The 20,443-nt window shown below is 41.6% G+C and overlaps 8 protein-coding genes, 1 long non-coding RNA gene, 6 other non-coding genes and 1 pseudogene across 15 annotated transcripts in view; 12 read left to right on the top strand and 4 right to left on the bottom strand.

Moving 5' to 3' along the window:
- Positions 1-20,443, top strand: part of LOC137195964 (uncharacterized) — an 87,305-nt gene that overhangs the window by 39,278 nt on the left and 27,584 nt on the right. The window lies entirely within an intron of this gene.
- trnay-gua (transfer RNA tyrosine (anticodon GUA)) lies at positions 358-446 on the top strand. The gene is given in 2 exon segments: positions 358-394; positions 411-446. It is a non-coding gene; the product is annotated as a tRNA-Tyr (tRNA).
- trnay-gua (transfer RNA tyrosine (anticodon GUA)) lies at positions 825-913 on the top strand. Its single transcript is given in 2 exon segments — positions 825-861; positions 878-913. It is a non-coding gene; the product is annotated as a tRNA-Tyr (tRNA).
- On the top strand, positions 1,250-1,338 carry trnay-gua (transfer RNA tyrosine (anticodon GUA)). Its single transcript is given in 2 exon segments — positions 1,250-1,286; positions 1,303-1,338. It is a non-coding gene; the product is annotated as a tRNA-Tyr (tRNA).
- Positions 2,151-2,239, top strand: trnay-gua (transfer RNA tyrosine (anticodon GUA)). Its single transcript is given in 2 exon segments — positions 2,151-2,187; positions 2,204-2,239. It is a non-coding gene; the product is annotated as a tRNA-Tyr (tRNA).
- trnay-gua (transfer RNA tyrosine (anticodon GUA)) lies at positions 2,618-2,706 on the top strand. Its single transcript is given in 2 exon segments — positions 2,618-2,654; positions 2,671-2,706. It is a non-coding gene; the product is annotated as a tRNA-Tyr (tRNA).
- Positions 3,046-3,134, top strand: trnay-gua (transfer RNA tyrosine (anticodon GUA)). The gene is given in 2 exon segments: positions 3,046-3,082; positions 3,099-3,134. It is a non-coding gene; the product is annotated as a tRNA-Tyr (tRNA).
- LOC137195942 (histone H2B 3-like) lies at positions 5,070-5,652 on the top strand. The gene has a single exon (XM_067608672.1). The coding sequence runs from the start codon at positions 5,108-5,110 to the stop codon at positions 5,474-5,476; it is 369 nt and encodes a 122-aa protein (XP_067464773.1). The 5' UTR covers positions 5,070-5,107; the 3' UTR covers positions 5,477-5,652.
- On the bottom strand, positions 8,091-8,556 carry LOC137195950 (histone H3). Its single transcript, XM_067608680.1, has one exon. The coding sequence runs from the start codon at positions 8,500-8,502 to the stop codon at positions 8,092-8,094; it is 411 nt and encodes a 136-aa protein (XP_067464781.1). The 5' UTR covers positions 8,503-8,556; the 3' UTR covers position 8,091.
- Positions 8,830-9,255, top strand: LOC137195960 (histone H2A-like). The gene has a single exon (XM_067608690.1). It carries the CDS (start codon positions 8,853-8,855, stop codon positions 9,234-9,236), a length of 384 nt encoding a protein of 127 aa, XP_067464791.1. The 5' UTR covers positions 8,830-8,852; the 3' UTR covers positions 9,237-9,255.
- On the bottom strand, positions 9,666-11,243 carry LOC137195037 (histone H1-like). The gene has a single exon (XM_067607111.1). The coding sequence runs from the start codon at positions 10,985-10,987 to the stop codon at positions 10,304-10,306; it is 684 nt and encodes a 227-aa protein (XP_067463212.1). The 5' UTR covers positions 10,988-11,243; the 3' UTR covers positions 9,666-10,303.
- On the bottom strand, positions 13,389-13,935 carry LOC137195035 (histone H4). Its single transcript, XM_067607110.1, has one exon. The coding sequence runs from the start codon at positions 13,900-13,902 to the stop codon at positions 13,591-13,593; it is 312 nt and encodes a 103-aa protein (XP_067463211.1). The 5' UTR covers positions 13,903-13,935; the 3' UTR covers positions 13,389-13,590.
- Positions 14,016-14,983, top strand: LOC137195036 (histone H2B-like; annotated as a pseudogene).
- On the top strand, positions 16,282-17,588 carry LOC137195949 (histone H1-like). Its single transcript, XM_067608678.1, has one exon. The coding sequence runs from the start codon at positions 16,839-16,841 to the stop codon at positions 17,538-17,540; it is 702 nt and encodes a 233-aa protein (XP_067464779.1). The 5' UTR covers positions 16,282-16,838; the 3' UTR covers positions 17,541-17,588.
- On the bottom strand, positions 18,402-18,854 carry LOC137195959 (histone H2A-like). Its single transcript, XM_067608689.1, has one exon. The coding sequence runs from the start codon at positions 18,837-18,839 to the stop codon at positions 18,456-18,458; it is 384 nt and encodes a 127-aa protein (XP_067464790.1). The 5' UTR covers positions 18,840-18,854; the 3' UTR covers positions 18,402-18,455.
- Positions 19,174-19,773, top strand: LOC137195952 (histone H3). The gene has a single exon (XM_067608682.1). It carries the CDS (start codon positions 19,189-19,191, stop codon positions 19,597-19,599), a length of 411 nt encoding a protein of 136 aa, XP_067464783.1. The 5' UTR covers positions 19,174-19,188; the 3' UTR covers positions 19,600-19,773.

Here is a 20,443-nt window from a genome sequence, read left to right as displayed (position 1 = left end):
CTGGCTGGAAGGAGGTGTTTGTTCCTTGTTAACATCGGAAGAATATCAAGGCAAGCATTTCCAGCACGTGGGGTTCATTGCCTCATCTGTTCGGACTAAAATAAGCCCTTCAACGTCGGAGGGTGCACTATGTTGTAGCACCTAGCCGGGGAGAGCTCATGTTGACTGTGTGTAGTGGTTGTTCTAGGGATTTAAGTAGATCGGTAGTACGTTTGTCATGAAATTTGTTCATATAGGGTAAGACAGTTGTCTGTTTCCATGTTCAGCTCATAATGGTGAAGTTTTGCTGAACAAAATTTCGTCAAACACCATTTTGTGTTCCGATGCAAAACCTGAACGATGTTATGGGAGGCCCAACCTTCGATAGCTCAGTTGGTAGAGCGGAGGACTGTAGGTTGATAAAGGCAGTTATCCTTAGGTCGCTGGTTCAACTCCGGCTCGAAGGAGCTGTTTTTCATTTGTACGTTGTTAGTGTTGGAAGAATATTCAAGGCAATGGTTTTCAGGCACATGGGGTTCATCTTCTGGGACTGAAAAAAGCCCTTCCACGTCAGGTGGTGAACACCTGGCCAACCCTTATGTCGAAATTGATATCACCTAGCCCGGGGGGGTTGTGTTCACAATGTGTAGTGGTTCTTCAATGACTTTAACTAGATTAGTAGTAAGTTTGTGATGAGTATTGTCCTTTTAAAGACACATTGAATGTAATACAGGTGGTTGTTTTCCATGGTCAATTCATAGTGATGAAATTTTCCCAAAATGAAGTCAATCAAACATCAGTTTGTGTTCCCATGCAAAACCTGAACGATGGTACAGGAGATCCTCCCTTCGATAGCTCAGTTGGTAGAGCGGAGGACTGTAGGTGGAAAACGGTAGTCATCCTTAGGTCGCTGGTTCAACTCCGGCTCGAAGGAGGTGTTTTTCATTTGTAAATTATTAGTGTTGGAAGAATACTCAAGGCAATGGTTTTCAGGCATATGGGGTTCATTGCTTCATCTTCTGGGACTGAAAAAAGCTCTTCCACGTCAGGTGGCGCAGTACCTTGCCGGCCTCTATGTCGAAATTGATATCACCTAGCCCAGAGGGGTCGTGTTCACCATGTGTAGTAGTAGTTTGTGATTAATGTTTTAAAGACACATTTAATGTAATACAGGTGATTGCTTTCCATGTTCAACTCATAATGGTGAAGTTTTCCCAAAATTAATTTTCTGCTCCCATGCAAAACCTGAACAATGGTTCAGGATGCGCTCCCTTCGATAGCTCAGTTGGTAGAGCGGAGGACTGTAGGTGGAAAACGGTAGTCATCCTTAGGTCGCTGGTTCAACTCCAGCTCGAAGGAGATGTTTTTCATTTGTGCATTAAATCATTGGAAAAATGTGTAGTCAATCCTTTTCAGCATTGTGGCTTGCCGTTCTTGATTTGTTCACACAAAGAAAAGCTCTTCCACGCCTGGTGGTACATAAAGTGGTTGGCCTCACTGTTGGACCTTATAGAAGTTAGACAAACTAAGAGGACATTTTTAGTGGTTTGGTGGTGAGTTTAAGTAAATAGTTAGTTTGTTCCTCATAAACGTTCTTGCTTCAAGCAAACATGTAGGGTGAAAAAGGGACGGCTGTTTGTCATGTTTAACGCATTCCAATGTTGAGGTCTTACTAAACAAAGTTTGGTCAGACATCAATGTCTGCACCCATGCAAAACCTGAAGAAAGGTACACGATATACTGGATAGCTCAGTTCAGAGAGCAGAGGACTGTAGATTGATAATGGCAGAAATCCTTAAGTCGCTGGTTCAATTCTGGCTGGAAGGAGGTGTTTGTTCCTTGTTAACATCGGAAGAATATCAAGGCAAGCATTTCCAGCACGTGGGGTTCATTGCCTCATCTGTTCGGACTAAAATAAGCCCTTCAACGTCGGAGGGTGCACTATGTTGTAGCACCTAGCCGGGGAGAGCTCATGTTGACTGTGTGTAGTGGTTGTTCTAGGGATTTAAGTAGATCGGTAGTACGTTTGTCATGAAATTTGTTCATATAGGGTAAGACAGTTGTCTGTTTCCATGTTCAGCTCATAATGGTGAAGTTTTGCTGAACAAAATTTCGTCAAACACCATTTTGTGTTCCGATGCAAAACCTGAACGATGTTATGGGAGGCCCAACCTTCGATAGCTCAGTTGGTAGAGCGGAGGACTGTAGGTTGATAAAGGCAGTTATCCTTAGGTCGCTGGTTCAACTCCGGCTCGAAGGAGCTGTTTTTCATTTGTACGTTGTTAGTGTTGGAAGAATATTCAAGGCAATGGTTTTCAGGCACATGGGGTTCATCTTCTGGGACTGAAAAAAGCCCTTCCACGTCAGGTGGTGAACACCTGGCCAACCCTTATGTCGAAATTGATATCACCTAGCCCGGGGGGGTTGTGTTCACAATGTGTAGTGGTTCTTCAATGACTTTAACTAGATTAGTAGTAAGTTTGTGATGAGTATTGTCCTTTTAAAGACACATTGAATGTAATACAGGTGGTTGTTTTCCATGGTCAATTCATAGTGATGAAATTTTCCCAAAATGAAGTCAATCAAACATCAGTTTGTGTTCCCATGCAAAACCTGAACGATGGTACAGGAGATCCTCCCTTCGATAGCTCAGTTGGTAGAGCGGAGGACTGTAGGTGGAAAACGGTAGTCATCCTTAGGTCGCTGGTTCAACTCCGGCTCGAAGGAGGTGTTTTTCATTTGTAAATTATTAGTGTTGGAAGAATACTCAAGGCAATGGTTTTCAGGCATATGGGGTTCATTGCTTCATCTTCTGGGACTGAAAAAAGCTCTTCCACGTCAGGTGGCGCAGTACCTTGCCGGCCTCTATGTCGAAATTGATATCACCTAGCCCAGAGGGGTCGTGTTCACCATGTGTAGTAGTAGTTTGTGATTAATGTTGTTTTAAAGACACATTTAATGTAATACAGGTGATTGCTTTCCATGTTCAACTCATAATGGTGAAGTTTTCCCAAAATTAATTTTCTGCTCCCATGCAAATCCTGAACAATGGTTCAGGATGTGCTCCCTTCGATAGCTCAGTTGGTAGAGCGGAGGACTGTAGGTGGAAAACGGTAGTCATCCTTAGGTCGCTGGTTCAACTCCGGCTCGAAGGAGATGTTTTTCATTTGTGCATTAAATCATTGGAAAAATGTGTAGTCAATCCTTTTCAGCATTGTGGCTTGCTGTTCTTGATTTGTTCAAACAAAGAAAAGCTCTTTCATGCCTGCTGGTACATAAAGTGGTTGGCCTCAACATTTGACCTTTCATTACGCTAATTCTGTGTTTCCTTGTGTCCTCTTTCCTCCATGACCCGGAAACCGATCTCACTCCGCCATCATGGAGGATATTCCAATCCTTTAAATGCACCTTGAGGAGACTAGGAGCGAGGAGAGAGGAGGCTCCTGGAGGAGCTTAGAGCAAGGAACCACAGGTGTATCTAATGCCGAAGTTTTTTTACCGGATAGCAAAACACCCCTTTGATTCAATGTGTTTATTGATTGGTCAGCTGATCTGACGGGACAGTAAGCAGTCGGGCTGTTGTTGTAATACAGTGGATCAGCAAAACTACTTGTGGAGCAAGAATGAAAGCACAACAGCAGTTGATCATTTTTGTTCATAAAATGAAAATGACTGAATCATGAATCAATCATAAAAAACACTCTCGTTACTTTTTTTCCTTCATAAGCCAAGAGGCTTCTCCTTTCTTCTTCTCCGTTTAAGGACATCTCAGCTCCTTCAGGAAAATATGACGCTGCACAACTGCGTGTCTCCTATAAGATCATCCTGAGCCTGAAAAGCACGTCAGACTTTCACAAACTAAATAAGCAACATTTTATTTATTCATATTCATATTCTGCAGGCTACAGCTGTTTCTATTGTCCCTTTATGTCAGTTCTGTTCTTTCAGAAATTAATGGGTTTTGTGTCTTATTCTGTGACAGACAGACGCTGCTATAGATCTATAATCAAATGATAAAATTGGAGCAGTTATCAGGTGTTTTCCCTCCAGCTATCATTATGTAGAAATTATTAAGTAACAGTGTAAAGTTCTACATACTGAGAGCTGACTTCTACATATTTAACAGTTGAGGTGATATACGTCATGAGTAGTTGTCGTCTCCTCAAGATGACGCTGAAGTGAGCGAGGATGTCCCCTTCTAATAATCTCAATATTTCTTGCAATGTGTCTATGCTCTAACTCAGTGTATAAGCAATTAAGGGCTTAATTAATAATTAAATCATTAGGCACTTTCTGTATATAACTACAAACTATTAATAGGCTTAATTTTTAGGTGACCAGGTTGTGAAAACACCCTCCTTTCTTTCAGAATAAATCTGAGATGATTTATTGAGTTACAAAAGAAGTTAGTGATTACATATATGTGTACGTAGCTTTTGTATATAATGATTTCAATGTTTCTTTCAATTTGTGCTCATGCTCAACTCACCATAAAGATGAAGAAATTAAGGGCTTAATTAATGACAAATCATTTACTGGTGCTTTGAACATAACTAAAAGTTATTAATAAGCTTTATTTTCAGGTGACTAGGTTGTGAAAACTTCTCAAAACAAATCTGAGGTGTTTTGAGATGATAAATGGGGTTACATGATCTTCATGTGTCAGCTGGGTTCAGCACAGGAGAATCAATAGAATTCATATTAACATCATTTTTGAAAAGTACTGTTATTCCACAGAGAACAGCACCAAAAACTTGATGAAATAAAATCTATCCATAGATTTTATTATTATTAATTTTTATCATAGATTGATAAAACAGATCATCTTAGAGGATACTAAATCTAAATACAATGTGTTTATTTCTCTATAGTTATGGGTTTTTGTACAGCATATTATATGATGAACAGTGGACACTTTTCAGATGAGGTGGGTTTATAAGTAAAAAGGCGGTCAGATCGTTCTTCAGAGGTTGGGACGGTGTCTTGTACTGCGCATGCTCAGTCTAGCTAACAAGAAGTCAACCAATCCTGTTCGAGCAACGGCGCAGTCAAATTTGCATCAGATGGATATATAGAGGCCGTTTGGAAATGTGATAATTATTCGTTTGAGGAAATCCAACGACCAACCATGCCTGATCCAGTGAAAGCCCCGAAGAAAGGCTCCAAGAAGGCCGTGTCTAAAGCCACCAAGACCGGCAAGAAGAAGAGAAAGACCCGCAAGGAGAGCTATGCCATCTACGTGTACAAAGTGCTGAAGCAGGTCCACCCCGACACCGGCATCTCCTCCAAGGCCATGGGCATCATGAACTCCTTTGTGGGGGACATCTTTGAGCGCATCGCCGGTGAGGCTTCCCGCCTTGCTCACTACAACAAGCGCTCCACCATCACCTCCAGGGAGATCCAGACCGCCGTCCGTCTGCTGCTGCCTGGTGAGCTGGCCAAACACGCTGTGTCTGAGGGCACCAAGGCCGTCACCAAGTACACCAGCTCCAAGTAAATCCGCTGTCTGTACCAACAACACAAAGGTCCTTTTCAGGACCACCCACAACTTCAACTGAGAGCAATCAGTCCTTAAAACTGTGTCTACAGGTTTCTTCAATGTGAAGTGTTGTGATTGTATTGTGAGATATCAACATTTTGACTAAAATTGATCAGATAAATTATATACAAATAGTTGGACCAAGGGGTTTTTAAGTCTTTACACTACACCCAAAATGAGAATTTGTCAGTGGCTGCTATAAAGGTTATTGGGAGGAAGAACATTAAATATTACACTAAATATTGACTAGTATTAACTGTTAATTAGTGTCATATCATGTCACATTTCAATGATGGAGATGAATGTTGTGATGCAGCCATGTGGAGCTCAGTAAAACAAATCTCATGTATTTATAGACTTCATCTACTGGTATATGGTTTTAGTGTAGTAACACTGGTTTTGTTACTGTAAAATTAATCTGGGGCAGATTATATTATATTTGCACACTTTTGCGTGTGTCAATGTGGGCAATAATCTGCAAAAGACTCACACGAGTCCATTGACCTTAATACGGATTTACTATATATTTTGACCATAATGTTTTCATGAAATACAATCCACGTTGATTTTTACAATGCAATGAATATACAAAAAATAAATGGAGATTAAATGACCGTGACTTTTATTTCTGCCTCAATAATTTGATTTACAGGCCGAAATATTTTAATTTATTGAGCAGATGTTCCCTGACAAATGTCAGTTCATATGTTGTTTAATACACATCTTTGATCTTCTCACTTGTTTTATTACCTCAGTAAACAGTTTCCTAATGAGTTCATGGTCTCAATCACTAGTTTCAAGTCTTCTTCAATACAGCATGATGTTCATTTAGTAAATTATGGCCCCATTTAGAGTGAAATAGACGATAAAGCAGCTTATGCTTTAAGGCGCGGCTAAGTTGTGATTGACAAGTCGCTACCATGGTGACAACGTTGATTACGTAACGTAACCATCGCGTAACCCCAGATTCACAGAGTATAGGTGTAGCTACTGCTATTTCACAGTGTGTTTTAAGTTAATGAAAGTTAATTGTAATATTTGTTGCCTTATACCTAAGTCAGTATTTGGTTGTGATAAAAGACCCTCTTAGGAGTCGGCTGTTCAGTTTTTCGAGTGAGTACATTTTGTTTGAATGGTTTTAGCCCTGTTTTTCGCTAGTGGAAATTAGTGCTAGTGTTAGCATTAGCATTATCACTGTTAACCATAGATTGTAAATGCACCGTGCTAACCCAGCTAGTGCTATGGTCAGTTCCACCCTCTCGTCCAAACATGGTCACTTCTGGCTCCATAAATCAAACATGGCAACGGTCAAATCCAAGATGGCGAGGGTCAAATCGCGAAACTCGAAATTTCAAGACTGCAGTCCATAAACCAATGGGTGACGCCACGGTGACTACGTCCATATTTTTTTTAGTCTATTGTTATATCAAGCTGAAATCCAGACAGCAGCTTCTGTCAGCTATAAAATGCATCTAAAAATGACACTTTGATATGTGAATTTTCAAAATTTGTTCTTCAAAGTTTGAAGCAAATGCAAAAAATAAAAAAGTAACTTGAATAACAAGAAAGGGGATAAAAACTGAAACAAAACTATATTTAGAAAGTGACATCTGTTAGACCACTTGAGTTGGTAACACAACTAATATAATAATCAAATGAATAAAATCAAGCAAGTATCTTGATTTTTTTTATTTAAAGAAAATGTACATATGTAGATTGAGGGGCACTTTCAATTTTAACTCTTTGAAATGTTTTATACTGTATAAATGTAATCGGTGGTATCTAGGGTTGTTTGTGTTGTTTTGATGAAGAGGCTAAGACCAGCATATCTTTGGAGGCAATCACCGTTTATTCTTACAGAAGTAAATAATCCTCCACTCAATTGTGATATGTAACTTGAGCTCCTGCACAAATGAAATGAAATAGGAATACATTAGCATACTGCACAATAAATTTAAGCTAACAAGTAAATTTATGACCGTAATTTAACAGAAAGACCAGTGTCACTTACCTCTCCCATGGAGTACAGCAACAAAAGGAGGAGTTTAAAGTGGGAGACATCATATATAGGGGAGACTCACAGAAGTGAACAGAAACTGAGACTCAAACGTTCCACATATTGACCCTGGAGGAATAGCATGTCAGGTTATAACTATTTACACAGATTTTGTGTAATTATACTACATATTATCAATGTATATTTGGCTGTTACATAAGCTTTAGTTATATTTTGTATTTGTATGTCACAAAAAAAAATGTTGAATTTCATATAATTAAAATTTACCAAAAAAAGTAATTTACATTAACAGTCAAGTGCAAAAAGATCAAAGTGCATTAAGTCCAGTAATCTTGTATATGTCAATCTTTCTCTCAACCATGACATGTTACTATAATTTTATACTTCTGAATGGATACATTTCAGAGGAGAATTACACTCAAATTGTTTTTGAATATTCCCATAAATAAAATATGATAGATGTACAAATATAAAATTATGAATAGCAGGACATGGTGCTCTGTGAGTGTTAGTGGCTCTTAAAAGAGCCGTTGTGGTTGGTGGAGCAGCAGACAGTTTAAGCTCTCTCTCCACGGATGCGGCGAGCCAGCTGGATGTCTTTGGGCATGATGGTGACCCTCTTGGCGTGGATGGCGCACAGGTTGGTGTCCTCGAACAGACCGACCAGGTAAGCCTCGCTGGCCTCCTGCAGAGCCATGACAGCGGAGCTCTGGAAGCGCAGGTCGGTCTTGAAGTCCTGAGCGATCTCCCTCACCAGGCGCTGGAAGGGCAGCTTGCGGATCAGCAGCTCGGTGGATTTCTGGTAACGACGGATCTCTCTCAGAGCCACGGTACCGGGCCTGTAACGATGGGGCTTCTTGACGCCGCCGGTGGCCGGGGCGCTCTTACGGGCAGCCTTGGTGGCCAGCTGCTTTCTGGGGGCTTTGCCTCCGGTGGATTTACGAGCGGTCTGCTTGGTTCTTGCCATCGCTTCTTCTTTCTCTGATCAGGAGAAAATAATACCGAGCAGAAGAGTCACGCTGCTCTTAAAGTGTCGGAGCGGCTGCGTAACTGTGACGCTGCTTCAGACCTCCGGGTCCTGATTGGTGAGCGGCTCCTCCTGGAGCTCAGCACCGCCTAGAGGAGCGACCCACCGCCTGAACCTCCGCTCCTTATTGGGGGAAAAGCTTCATAGCGGGCCGCCCTCTGCTGCGCCGCTGAAGCCTCTTTTCTGGTTGGTCCGGCGTCAACCGTCCCGCGCTACGCGGAAATATAAAGGAGGGTTTTCACCGGTAGAGTCATATTTTCTTTGAGATCAAACTCGAGAAGAACTTAAAAATGAGTGGCAGAGGAAAAACCGGAGGCAAAGCCCGCGCTAAGGCAAAGACCCGTTCCTCCAGGGCCGGGCTCCAGTTCCCCGTCGGCCGTGTTCACAGGCTGCTGAGGAAGGGCAACTATGCCGAGCGTGTCGGTGCCGGAGCCCCCGTCTACCTGGCGGCTGTGCTGGAGTACCTGACCGCTGAGATCCTGGAGCTGGCTGGAAACGCTGCCCGCGACAACAAGAAGACCAGGATCATCCCCCGTCACCTGCAGCTGGCTGTCCGCAACGACGAGGAGCTCAACAAGCTGCTTGGCGGAGTGACCATCGCTCAGGGAGGCGTGCTGCCCAACATCCAGGCTGTCCTGCTGCCCAAGAAGACCGAGAAGCCCGCCAAGAAGTAAACCGGCTCCTCTAAACAACACAACGGCTCTTTTAAGAGCCACAACCGACATCTAAAGATCATGTTCCATCAACTGCTGGCTTATAATTATTATAGACCGAGAAGCCCGCCAAGAAGTAAATCTGGACCTGGCTGACTGCTGGAAACCAACCAAAGGCTCTTTTAAGAGCCACACACTCCTGAAAAAGAGCACACATCCTCATGTCTCTGATACTCTTGAAAACACAACTTGGTACTGTTCATAGTGTACACAAAATATTGATATGTTAATATGTAGAAATATAAACTGCATTCACTACAAAATGACTGATATATTAAGTAATGCTTGTTACATTGCTAACAAGACTATTAAAAGATTATAACTACTCAGGTGTAAAAAATCACTTAACAATGTCTATATATATATATATATATATATATATATATATATATATATATATACACACACTAGTCTTTGAAATTTATACACATCATTGGAAACTAGTTCTTACACTACTCATACTTATTAATCTGAAGATTTGCTGACCAGCTCCAAAAAAGCCTCTTTAAGAGACACTCAGCTCTGTAACAGTGATTCTGATTAAAAATTGGTAAAAGGTACAAAAGTCATACAATGATTTAGAAAGGAGGGTATTTGTACAGTCATGAGTTATAATAAGATTAAATATTGCTGTAAAACACATCAAGAGGAAATCTTGTGATTTCTCTCCATATCAGTTATTGTTATGATGTAATCTGTTCATCTAACATATAATTAATTTGTCACAATATATTTACAGTTCAATGTCATTCTGAGTTATTTTCTGTATTTGATGCTGCTCAGAGTAAACTATTTATCACTAAATTATACTGAGAGTATGAGTTAGCAGTTAGCAGAATATGATTATAAATTGATACCATAATAACTGCAGTCACTTACCATTTTACCCTATAATAAATAAACATATCAATTGTATTAATCAATGTACTTTATATGACATATTCTAATTGGGATGATGCTCTTTAGATAAGATGTGTGGCTCTTAAAAGAGCCTTTGATCAGGTTCACATGTTGAGATTGGTGACAGCTCACTTCTTCTTGGGTGCTGCCTTCTTGGCTTTGGGTTTGACCACCTTCTTTGCGGGTGCTTTCTTGGCTGCAGGAGCCTTTTTCACCACTTTCTTGGGGCTCTTGGCTGCTTTCTTGGCCGCTGCGGGCTTCTTGACCTTCTTGGGGGATTTCTTTGCGGCTGCTGTCTTCTTGGCTGCCGCTGTCTTGGGCTTCTTAGCCGCTGCGGGTTTCTTGGGGCTCTTGGCGGGCTTCTTAGCTTTAGGAGCAGCTTTCTTTGCGGGCTTCTTGGCCTTGGTCTCAACCTTCTTGCTCATCTTGAACGAGCCGGAGGCGCCGGTCCCCTTGGTCTGGACCAGAGTCCCCTTGGCCACCAGGCTCTTGATGGCGGTCTTGACGCGGGCCTTGTTCTTCTCCACATCGTAGCCTCCGGCAGCCAGAGCCTTCTTCAGGGCGGCCAGAGACACGCCGCTCCGCTCCTTGGATGCGGCCACAGTTTTCACGATCAGCTCGCTGACGCTGGGGCCAGTCTTCTTCGGCTTGGAAACCTTCTTCTTCACGACTTTAGCCGGAGCGGCGGCGGCGGGAGCTGGAGCAACTTCGGCCATTATGTCCTCTGAGTTCAGATCCGACACGAAACAAACGGAGAGTCTGAGTTGACTGTTGGAGAGTCTGAGGCAGCAGGCTGCACTTAAACACACCATGAGAACCGTGGAGACTCAGTCCAGCTGCTGCCTTACTCTGTGCAGCGTCAATGTCTGACACTTGTGTTTTCTCTTAGTGATAAAAGACTAAAAAATCAGTGTGGGACGAGTGTTGAAGGCTGACAGTGAAGGCAGCAGATAGCGGACTTGTGTCTCTTCATATTTCAGTCATGTAGAGCTCTGATGTTCTCTGCTTTTTCTTTGTGGAGCGAACAAACCTCACCTGATCACCGCCGTGGACAGCGCTGCTCAGCCGCTTTTCTCTCTCATTTCTCTCCTAAAATGTTCTAAAATACATCCGAGCTCCACCAAAAGCAGTTTTCCAGCTGGCTCACATGTTTGTTCACAGACTCAAAGTAAAAACATCCGTCTGTTGATCATCAGTTTGTAATAAAATGAAGCGATTCTGGTCGCAGCAAACACACTGATGAGGCTTCTGATACAGTTTAGCCAGACGTCCTGTCAGAGCTGCTCTATGGCTGCGAACATTTCTTCTCTATGACTTCTTCTAAGACTATTTTGAATAGAAATAATCTGCAACACTGTTCTCTGTGCTATTTGTGTGTATCATACTTCATATTAATGGTTATTAATTATTGTTAATGTACTAATTCATTAATACAGCCATCAATGACAGCTGTCTGTGGGAGTGTGGTCAAAGGTACATTGTTACACTGATTGAAGAAAATAACTACAGTTCAGTTTGTGTTTTGCCTCAGTATTTCAGTTACAGTTATTTTATGTGTTCTGCTGATGGTAAAAGGGAGGACTTTCACTGACATTCAAGATTATTTTAAAAATTCTGGCATTGATATCCATATAAAACCTTTTGATTAGAAAAAAAGGGTAGTGTTGAAACCTTTCTTGGGGCCACTACGCAAAATAACAAGGCCTCAGGCCCTTTAAGATTAAACAGAGGATATACATTAAGTGAATTTAAATGAAACGGCACTGCTGATATGTTGATATATGTCAAAAGATATTATATTTACATTTTGTTAACATGTAAACAATACAAATCATTTTAAAAATAGTGCAAAAGCTCATAACCTAAACCCCTTCTGACCTTATTTTTTCCTATTAATTATAAGTTTTAACAAGACATTAATATTTTTTCTTACCCCTCTGCAATGTAGAAATGAAGTCAAAACTCATTTTTATGTCAACGTATCTGTTTATATTTGTTTATGTTCATCTATATTAAAATGGATTTTACCTGTAATGGTTGTATTAACTATATATGCGTTAAGTTGACACATGGGAAGCTTTCTGCATTTACAAGAAATGAAATAACTTTTGTAGGTGTACAGTGTACTAGTAAAATTATTATTGAATTAACTCGATAACTTTTATTTATTTAGTCATCGTCTTATTTAACAATGAAAATGCATATTAATAGTCATGGCTGTAAATGTGCCAGTTAGCCAAGAGGAATTTCTTCATTTGTAGTCCCTGGAACAACAATACAATAAATAATACGCAATAATAAGAAAGAACAAAATATTAATGTTAGTTAAAAATAAATAAATAAAAAATAGCATGCAGCATGTCATACTACATTGTCAGCTACTATTTAAAATATATGACACAGAAACACATAATACAAGACATGCAAAGTAAAAAATTGGGGAATATTAATGTTAAGAGAAATTTACTACAACAAAAGAAGGCGATAAATCATCTTTCTGTTCTCTCTGTTTCAGGTAAAATCAGATGCTGTAAGCTTTTAATTGCCTTTAAATCACAGTGTTTGTGTTAATTACAGATTTTGAAGTACTTTTATGTATACAGTATATATATAGTGAAGTTATTTGAATTGATTTTCTGTTGTTTTTTTTTGCCATGATTGCACTTAACTATTATGATGCACGGTGAATGGTGAGGCAAGGTGCTGTATGACATGCAGGTGTGCAGGCTCGATGTGCATGTTATTTTAATTAGCAAAGTTAAATACCATATTCTTGTTAAATGTACCGTAGAGCTAACAGTAATTAAATATCTCAATTTCTCTTTATGCTATGCATAGTAGTAATGAAAGATAATTCCTCATAATTACTACAAGATAATTATATAATTCTTCTGGAATATATGACTTCTAGCCCCATTCTCAGTGACTGGAACTAAATTAAAGTAAATGCACTAGTATTGTACTTTATATTGTTTTTATTTTTATGCTGCTATTGTGTTCATGTTAATATTGTGCATTTACATGAATTGTGAAATACAATTCATAGAAGTTTTAACCAGTGATAATTTTTTTTGCTTGCAATAGAAAAGCAAAGATCAATGGAAAGTCCAAAAATACACATGCAGCAGAACTTTTGTAACCCTGTTAATCACCTCACGTTTATTTTGAGAGGAAAGTGTTTTCACAACCTGGTCACCCAAAAAGTTAAGTCTATAGTTATATACACAAAGTATTAATAAATGAGCCCTTACATGAGTTGGAGCATGAATACAAGTTGAAAGAAACATTACATACAGGTTATGTGTTCACACATAGTCACATATATCTATTGTGCAGTCATAGGACATCTCTTAGAGGAGGTGGGCGGCTCTTAAAAGAGCCTTTATGTTTCGGTATCAGCGGGTCAGGATCAGGTTTAACCTCCGAAGCCGTACAGGGTGCGGCCCTGCCTCTTCAGTGCGTACACCACGTCCATGGCGGTCACGGTCTTTCTCTTGGCGTGCTCGGTGTAGGTGACGGCATCACGGATCACGTTCTCCAGGAACACCTTCAGCACACCGCGGGTCTCCTCGTAGATCAGACCGGAGATACGCTTGACTCCACCGCGGCGAGCCAGACGACGGATGGCGGGTTTGGTGATTCCCTGGATGTTATCACGGAGGACTTTACGGTGACGCTTAGCGCCTCCTTTACCGAGTCCTTTGCCTCCCTTTCCTCTTCCGCTCATTTTTACTGATCTAGTCTCTTACGAGTTAAGAGTCGAGTATGAAACATTTTAGTTGAGCTTCTGTATTTAAAGCGTGTCTGCGGACGTAAGAGAGGACAGGTGGCGCGAACTTTGCTGGGCGGCGCCGAACTCAGCAGCTTCTCCCACGTAGTTTTTCCCTAAGCAGGGTGATCTCTTCCTTTTTGATTTTTTTCCTCCATTTTGTCTTTTTCTGCGATATTTGGCAAGTTAACCTGACAGTTAACATCCCGCTGTTGGTTGAAAACAGACCCTCAGCTTTAGTATTTTAATATTACTGAAATATTGCATGGATAGTTGCAGAAATGATGAAATGAAATTCATGGTAACATGAAATTTGCATAGTACCTTTCGTCTAGTGTATAGTGCTTTACAGATTATGACTGACAAGCTGATAAGAAGACAGAACAAATGTTCTGTTTAACATGTTCATTGCTGTTGAGTTGCATGGTAACGAAATGCCTGAACCAGCAAAGTCAGCGCCCAAGGAGAGCTCCAAGAAAACACTAGACCAAGACTGCCAGCAAAGGAGGCAAGAAGATAAAGAGCAGGAAGGAGAGCTACACCATCTACGTGTACAAGGTCCTGAAGCAGGTCCACCTCAACACCAGTATCTCCTCAAAGGCCATGGGCATCATGAACTCCTTTGCCTGCAGCTGCCCAGTGAGCTGGCCAAATATGTCGTGTCTGAGGGCACCAAGGCCGTCACCAAGTACACCAGCTCCAAGTAAACATCTCTGCTGCTCAATGAGCTTCAACCCAATGGTTCTTCTTAGAGCTGCCCGCTCCCTCTGAAGATCAAGCTGTCCTTACAATATGGCTGACAAATAAGGGAAATGAGATTCTTGAAATGTGTACATATAAGAATACTTAACACTAAACGCCAATGATGCTTTTCACACTTCTAATTAGATGTAGAACATTATGTAAATGTGTACCCTAGAGTCATACATACATGAAAATAATAGCTAAAGAGAATTCATGGGCACCTTAATTAATGGGAACTTCCAGGAACTGTTTCTATTGATGAGAAGGAAAATAAATGTCACAAGTGTGATAATTTTGTACATATAATTACCCACAAAGGGCATGAAGACAAAAATGAATTACTGGGTCTCCGGAGGAGGAGGGTCTCATAAAATGACTTATACCTGGGGGAAAGAAAAACCTTTTCTTTTCACACGATGAATCAAATGGAAAATGCGTTTCAGGAAACACCTCAAACTATTTTATTTTATCATTTCCTCTTAAAATAAACATGTTTCATGAATATGCAAATATACAGTATATATTATGCATATTAAACAGTGCCAGGTAGTTTGTCTCAGTTTGGTAGAGTCCGTAAAACACTCTTGTACTCAGAGTTTTGAAGGACATTAATTTGAATTTCATTGAAAGTCAACACCAGCAGAATACACAGAAAAAAAAACTGTAAATAAAAATTGCGGCGAGACAGTCATCGAACGATGTTACAATTCAACAATGATGGTGCAATAATCTAGCTGTTACTTCTTACATAATAACAGACTGACTGGTTCCATGTTACTGTGCTGTCATTTATTTGTCAGTGTGTTTGTTCATTAACAGTAAAAACATAAATAAGAAGTGTAATACACACATGTTGCACTGACTTCAGAGAACAGTGTTGCAGATTAAGTCTGGCTAAACTGCATCATGAGCTTCATCAGTGTGTTTGCTGCGACCAGAATCGCTTCATTTTATTATAAACTGATGATCAACAGATGGATGTTTTTACTTTGAGTCTGTAAACAAACATGTGAGCTTACTGGAAAAATGAGTTTTGACCTCATTTCTACATTGCAGAGGGGAAAGAAAAAATATTAATGTCTTGTTCAAACTTATAATTAGTGGGGAAAAATAAGGTCAGAAGGGGTTTAGGTTATGAGCTTTTGCAGTATTTTTAAAATGATTTGTATTGTTTACATGTTAACAAAATGTAAATATAATATCTTTTGACATATATCAACATATCAGCAGTGCTGTTTCATTTAAATTCACTTAATGTATACCCTCTGTTTAATCTTAAAGGGCCTGAGGCCTTGTTATTTTGCATCGTGGCCCCAAGAAAGGTTTTATATGGATATCAATGCCAGAATTTTTAAAATAATCTTAAAGAAATTATAACCTGAATGTCAGTGAAAGTCCTCCCTTTTATCATCAGCAGGACACATAAAATAACTGTAACTGAAATACTGAGGCAAAACACAAACTGAACCGTAGTTATTTTCTTCAATCAGTGTAACAATGTACCTTTGACCACACTCCCACAGACAGCTGTCATTGATGGCTGTATTAATGAATTAGTACATTAACAATAATTAATAACCATTAATATGAAGTATGATACACACAAGTAGCACAGAGAACAGTGTTGCAGATTATTTCTATTCAAAATAGTCCTCAGAATAAGAGAAGAAATGTCCACAGCCATAGAGCAGCTCTGACAGGACGTCTGGCTAAACTGTATCAGGAGTGTGTTTGCTGCGACCAGAATCGCTTCATTTTATTACAAACTGATGATCAACAGACGGATGTTTTTACTTTGAGTCTGTGAACAAACATGTGAGACAGCTGGAAAACTGCTTCTGGTGAAGCTCCAATGTATTTTATAGTATTTTAGGAGAGAAATGAGAGAGAAAAGACGCTGAGCAGCGCTGTCCACGGCGGTGATCAGGTGATGTTTGTTCGCTCCACAAAGAAAAAGCAGAGAACATCAGAGCTCTACATGACTTAAATATGAAGAGACACAAGTCCGCTATCTGCTGCCTTCACTGTCAGCCTTCAACACTCGTCTTACACTGATTTTTTAGTCTTTTATCACTAAGAGAAAACACAAGTGTCAGACATTGACGCTGCACAGAGTAAGACAGCAGCATGACTGAGTCTCCACGGTTCTCATGGTGTGTTTAAGTGCAGCTTCCTGCCTCAGACTTTCCAACAGTCAACTCAGACTCTCCGTTTGTTTCGTGTCGGATCTGAACTCAGAGGACATAATGGCAGAAGTTGCTCCAGCTCCCGCCGCCGCCGCTCCGGCTAAAGTCGTCAAGAAGAAGGTCTCCAAGCCGAAGAAGACTGGCCCCAGCGTCAGCGAGCTGATCGTGAAAACTGTGGCCGCATCCAAGGAGCGGAGCGGCGTGTCTCTGGCCGCCCTGAAGAAGGCTCTGGCTGCCGGAGGCTACGATGTGGAGAAGAACAAGGCCCGCGTCAAGACCGCCATCAAGAGCCTGGTGGCCAAGGGGACTCTGGTCCAGACCAAGGGGACCGGCGCCTCCGGTTCATTTAAGATGAGCAAGAAGGTTGAGACCAAGGCCAAGAAGCCCGCAAAGAAAGCCGCTCCTAAAGCCAAGAAGCCCGCCAAGAGCCCCAAGAAACCCGCAGCTAAGAAGCCCAAGACAGCGGCAGCCAAGAAGACAGCAGCCGCTAAGAAATCCCCCAAGAAGGTCAAGAAGCCCGCAGCGGCCAAGAAAGCAGCCAAGAGCCCCAAGAAGGCCGCCAAGAGTCCCAAGAAAGTGGTGAAAAAGGCTCCTGCAGCCAAGAAAGCTCCTGCAAAGAAGGTGGCCAAACCCAAAGCCAAGAAGGCAGCACCCAAGAAGAAGTGAGCTGTCATCAATCTCAACATGTGAACCTGATCAAAGGCTCTTTTAAGAGCCACACACTTTATCTAAAGAGTATCATCCTAATTAGAAGATATTTCAACCATATAGTGTTTTATAAGCTACATTAATTGATAAAACTGACTTTTGTATTTATCATGTGTAAAAATAAGTTACTGCAGTTAACTATATGGTATCAACTCAGACATTCTGTTAATTCAATCTCATACTCTCAGTATTATTTAGTGATAAATAGTTTACTATGAGTACTGAGCAGCATCAAATACAGGAAATCACTCAGGACAACATTGAACTGCAAATGTATTACTATTATGACAATTTCATAATGATTAATATGTTGGGTGAACAGATTTGATGAAGTGATTTGAAAACACATCAACATGATTTCCTCCTGATGTTTTACAGCAATATTTAACCTTATTATGACTCATGACTGTACAAGTACCGTCCTTTCTGAACCATTGTTTGACCTAGACTAGCTTTTACCAGTTTTAACAGAATCACTGTTTCAGAGCTTAGTGTCTCTTAAAGAGGCTTTTTTGGAGCTGGTCAGCAAATCTCCATGTTACACCAGTATAATTAGTTTCCAACAACGTGTGTAAATTTCATTCTAATATATAATCTTCCCATTGTTAAATGTACACTTTAAAACTAGATTATATAATTTTAAACGCTGACTGCTGATCTTGTTGGCAACACAACCAACATTATTTAATTCAACCATCATTTATTTGTTTGTTTTGAGTGTATGTTTATATTTGAGACATTAGCCATCAACAGAAGGAATGTGGGTTGTATTTTCAACAGAGTATCAGAAACGAGGATTTTTGCTCTTTATCAGGAGTGTGTGGCTCTTAAAAGAGCCTTTGGTTTGTTTTCAGCAGTCAGCCAGGTCCAGATTTACTTCTTGGCGGGCTTCTCGGTCTTCTTGGGCAGCAGGACAGCCTGGATGTTGGGCAGCACGCCACCCTGAGCGATGGTCACTCCGCCAAGCAGCTTGTTAAGCTCCTCGTCGTTGCGGACAGCCAGCTGCAGGTGACGGGGGATGATCCTGGTCTTCTTGTTGTCGCGGGCAGCGTTTCCAGCCAACTCCAGGATCTCAGCGGTCAGGTACTCCAGCACAGCCGCCAGATAAACGGGGGCTCCGGCACCGACACGCTGAGCATAGTTGCCTTTACGCAGATGCCTGTGGACACGACCGACGGGGAACTGGAGCCCGGCCCTGGAGGAGCGGGTCTTTGCCTTAGCGCGGGCTTTGCCTCCGGTTTTTCCTCTGCCACTCATGTTTGGGTCCTTCTCGAGTTTGATCTCAAAGAAAATATGACTCTACTGGTGAAAACCCTCCTTTATATTTCCGCGAGCGCGGGACGGTTGACGCCGGACCAACCAGAAAAGAGGCTCCAGCGGCGCAGCAGAGGGCGGCCCGCTATGAAGCTTTTCCCCCAATAAGCAGCGGAGGTTCAGGCGGTGGGTCGCTCCTCTAGGCGGTGCTGAGCTCCGGGAGGAGCCGCTCACCAATCAGGACCCGGAGGTCTGAAGCAGCGTCACAGTTACGTAACCGCTCCGACACTTTAAGAGCAGCGTGACTCTTCTTCTCGCTATTATTTTCTTCTGATCAGAGAAAGAAGAAGCGATGGCAAGAACCAAGCAGACCGCTCGTAAATCCACCGGAGGCAAAGCTCCCAGAAAGCAGCTGGCCACCAAGGCTGCTCGTAAGAGCGCCCCGGCCACTGGCGGCGTCAAGAAGCCCCATCGTTACAGGCCCGGTACCGTGGCTCTGAGAGAGATCCGTCGCTACCAGAAGTCCACCGAGCTGCTGATCCGCAAGCTGCCCTTCCAGCGCCTGGTGAGGGAGATCGCTCAGGACTTCAAGACCGACCTGCGCTTCCAGAGCTCCGCTGTCATGGCTCTGCAGGAGGCCAGCGAGGCTTACCTGGTCGGCCTGTTCGAGGACACCAACCTGTGCGCCATCCACGCCAAGAGGGTCACCATCATGCCCAAAGACATCCAGCTGGCCCGCCGCATCCGTGGAGAGAGAGCTTAAACTGTCTGTTGATCCATAAACACAACGGCTCTTTTAAGAGCCACTAACTCACTAAAGAGCTGCTTCCTCTGCTTGCACTCATTACTTTGTAAATACTGTTACTACCCTGTTCTTCCTTCTGCCTCCTCTTACACTGATGTTCATAATTCTTCATAATTACATGCTTGACATTTCTCAATGTATTACATCTTATTGAATTTAAGAGCAAATTACTAGAATACAACTATTCTATATTAAGGGCAAAACATTCATAAAGTGCATAGATTTTAGGGATAACTATAATTATCTGTATCAGCTCTATATGTTTGGATGTCAATTTATCTTCCATAATGCAATATTACATTACATCCTGTGTGTCTAAGGAAAAAGAGTAATGTCCTTTAAATCTGCCTCTGTAACTATCCCCAAATGTCTACCAGGATGACATTCTGTTACGTATCAGTGAATTTGTCTTCTGCTCTGTCAGGAAAAAAAATCAAATAGCTATATGTAGGCCTAGCTAATGGTCACTGCTGCTTTCTCTTCCAATGCGTATATGTGTAGATGCACAACTGCTTTTCAAGAAACAACCTGTGACCCTGCTTCCTAAAAACGCAGTTTGACCCTGGGAAAGTTTGCAAGATGGCATGTGGCATTTGGAGAGGTGGTTTATGTATAAACAAATCTTAGACTGGACTAAGGATGGCAGGGAATAGTGAGGGTGAGAGTGAAGAATATGGATGTAAATGACTGGACTGGAAGTGGTAGTAGTTTGGATGGGAGAGAGGAAGGTAGGGTGGTGGTGCGGAGGAGGGTTGTTGAGAATGAGGGGTTTAAACTAATCTTGAGGTTCAAGGAAGGAAAT

This window comes from Thunnus thynnus, chromosome 13 (genome assembly GCF_963924715.1).
Source record: "Thunnus thynnus chromosome 13, fThuThy2.1, whole genome shotgun sequence".
Taxonomy (NCBI): Eukaryota; Metazoa; Chordata; class Actinopteri; order Scombriformes; family Scombridae; genus Thunnus; species Thunnus thynnus.
Note: the sequence above shows the minus strand (reverse complement) of the source record. Positions and strands in the feature narration are given on the sequence as shown.

Bases quoted from the DNA above. Each gene is read 5' to 3' on its own strand.
- LOC137195035 (XM_067607110.1), bottom strand. From the start codon at position 13,902: ATGAGCGGAAGAGGAAAGGGAGGCAAAGGACTCGGTAAAGGAGGCGCT.
- LOC137195959 (XM_067608689.1), bottom strand. From the start codon at position 18,839: ATGAGTGGCAGAGGAAAAACCGGAGGCAAAGCCCGCGCTAAGGCAAAG.
- LOC137195949 (XM_067608678.1), top strand. From the start codon at position 16,839: ATGGTGTGTTTAAGTGCAGCTTCCTGCCTCAGACTTTCCAACAGTCAA.
- LOC137195037 (XM_067607111.1), bottom strand. From the start codon at position 10,987: ATGGTGTGTTTAAGTGCAGCCTGCTGCCTCAGACTCTCCAACAGTCAA.
- LOC137195942 (XM_067608672.1), top strand. From the start codon at position 5,108: ATGCCTGATCCAGTGAAAGCCCCGAAGAAAGGCTCCAAGAAGGCCGTG.
- LOC137195952 (XM_067608682.1), top strand. From the start codon at position 19,189: ATGGCAAGAACCAAGCAGACCGCTCGTAAATCCACCGGAGGCAAAGCT.
- LOC137195950 (XM_067608680.1), bottom strand. From the start codon at position 8,502: ATGGCAAGAACCAAGCAGACCGCTCGTAAATCCACCGGAGGCAAAGCC.
- LOC137195960 (XM_067608690.1), top strand. From the start codon at position 8,853: ATGAGTGGCAGAGGAAAAACCGGAGGCAAAGCCCGCGCTAAGGCAAAG.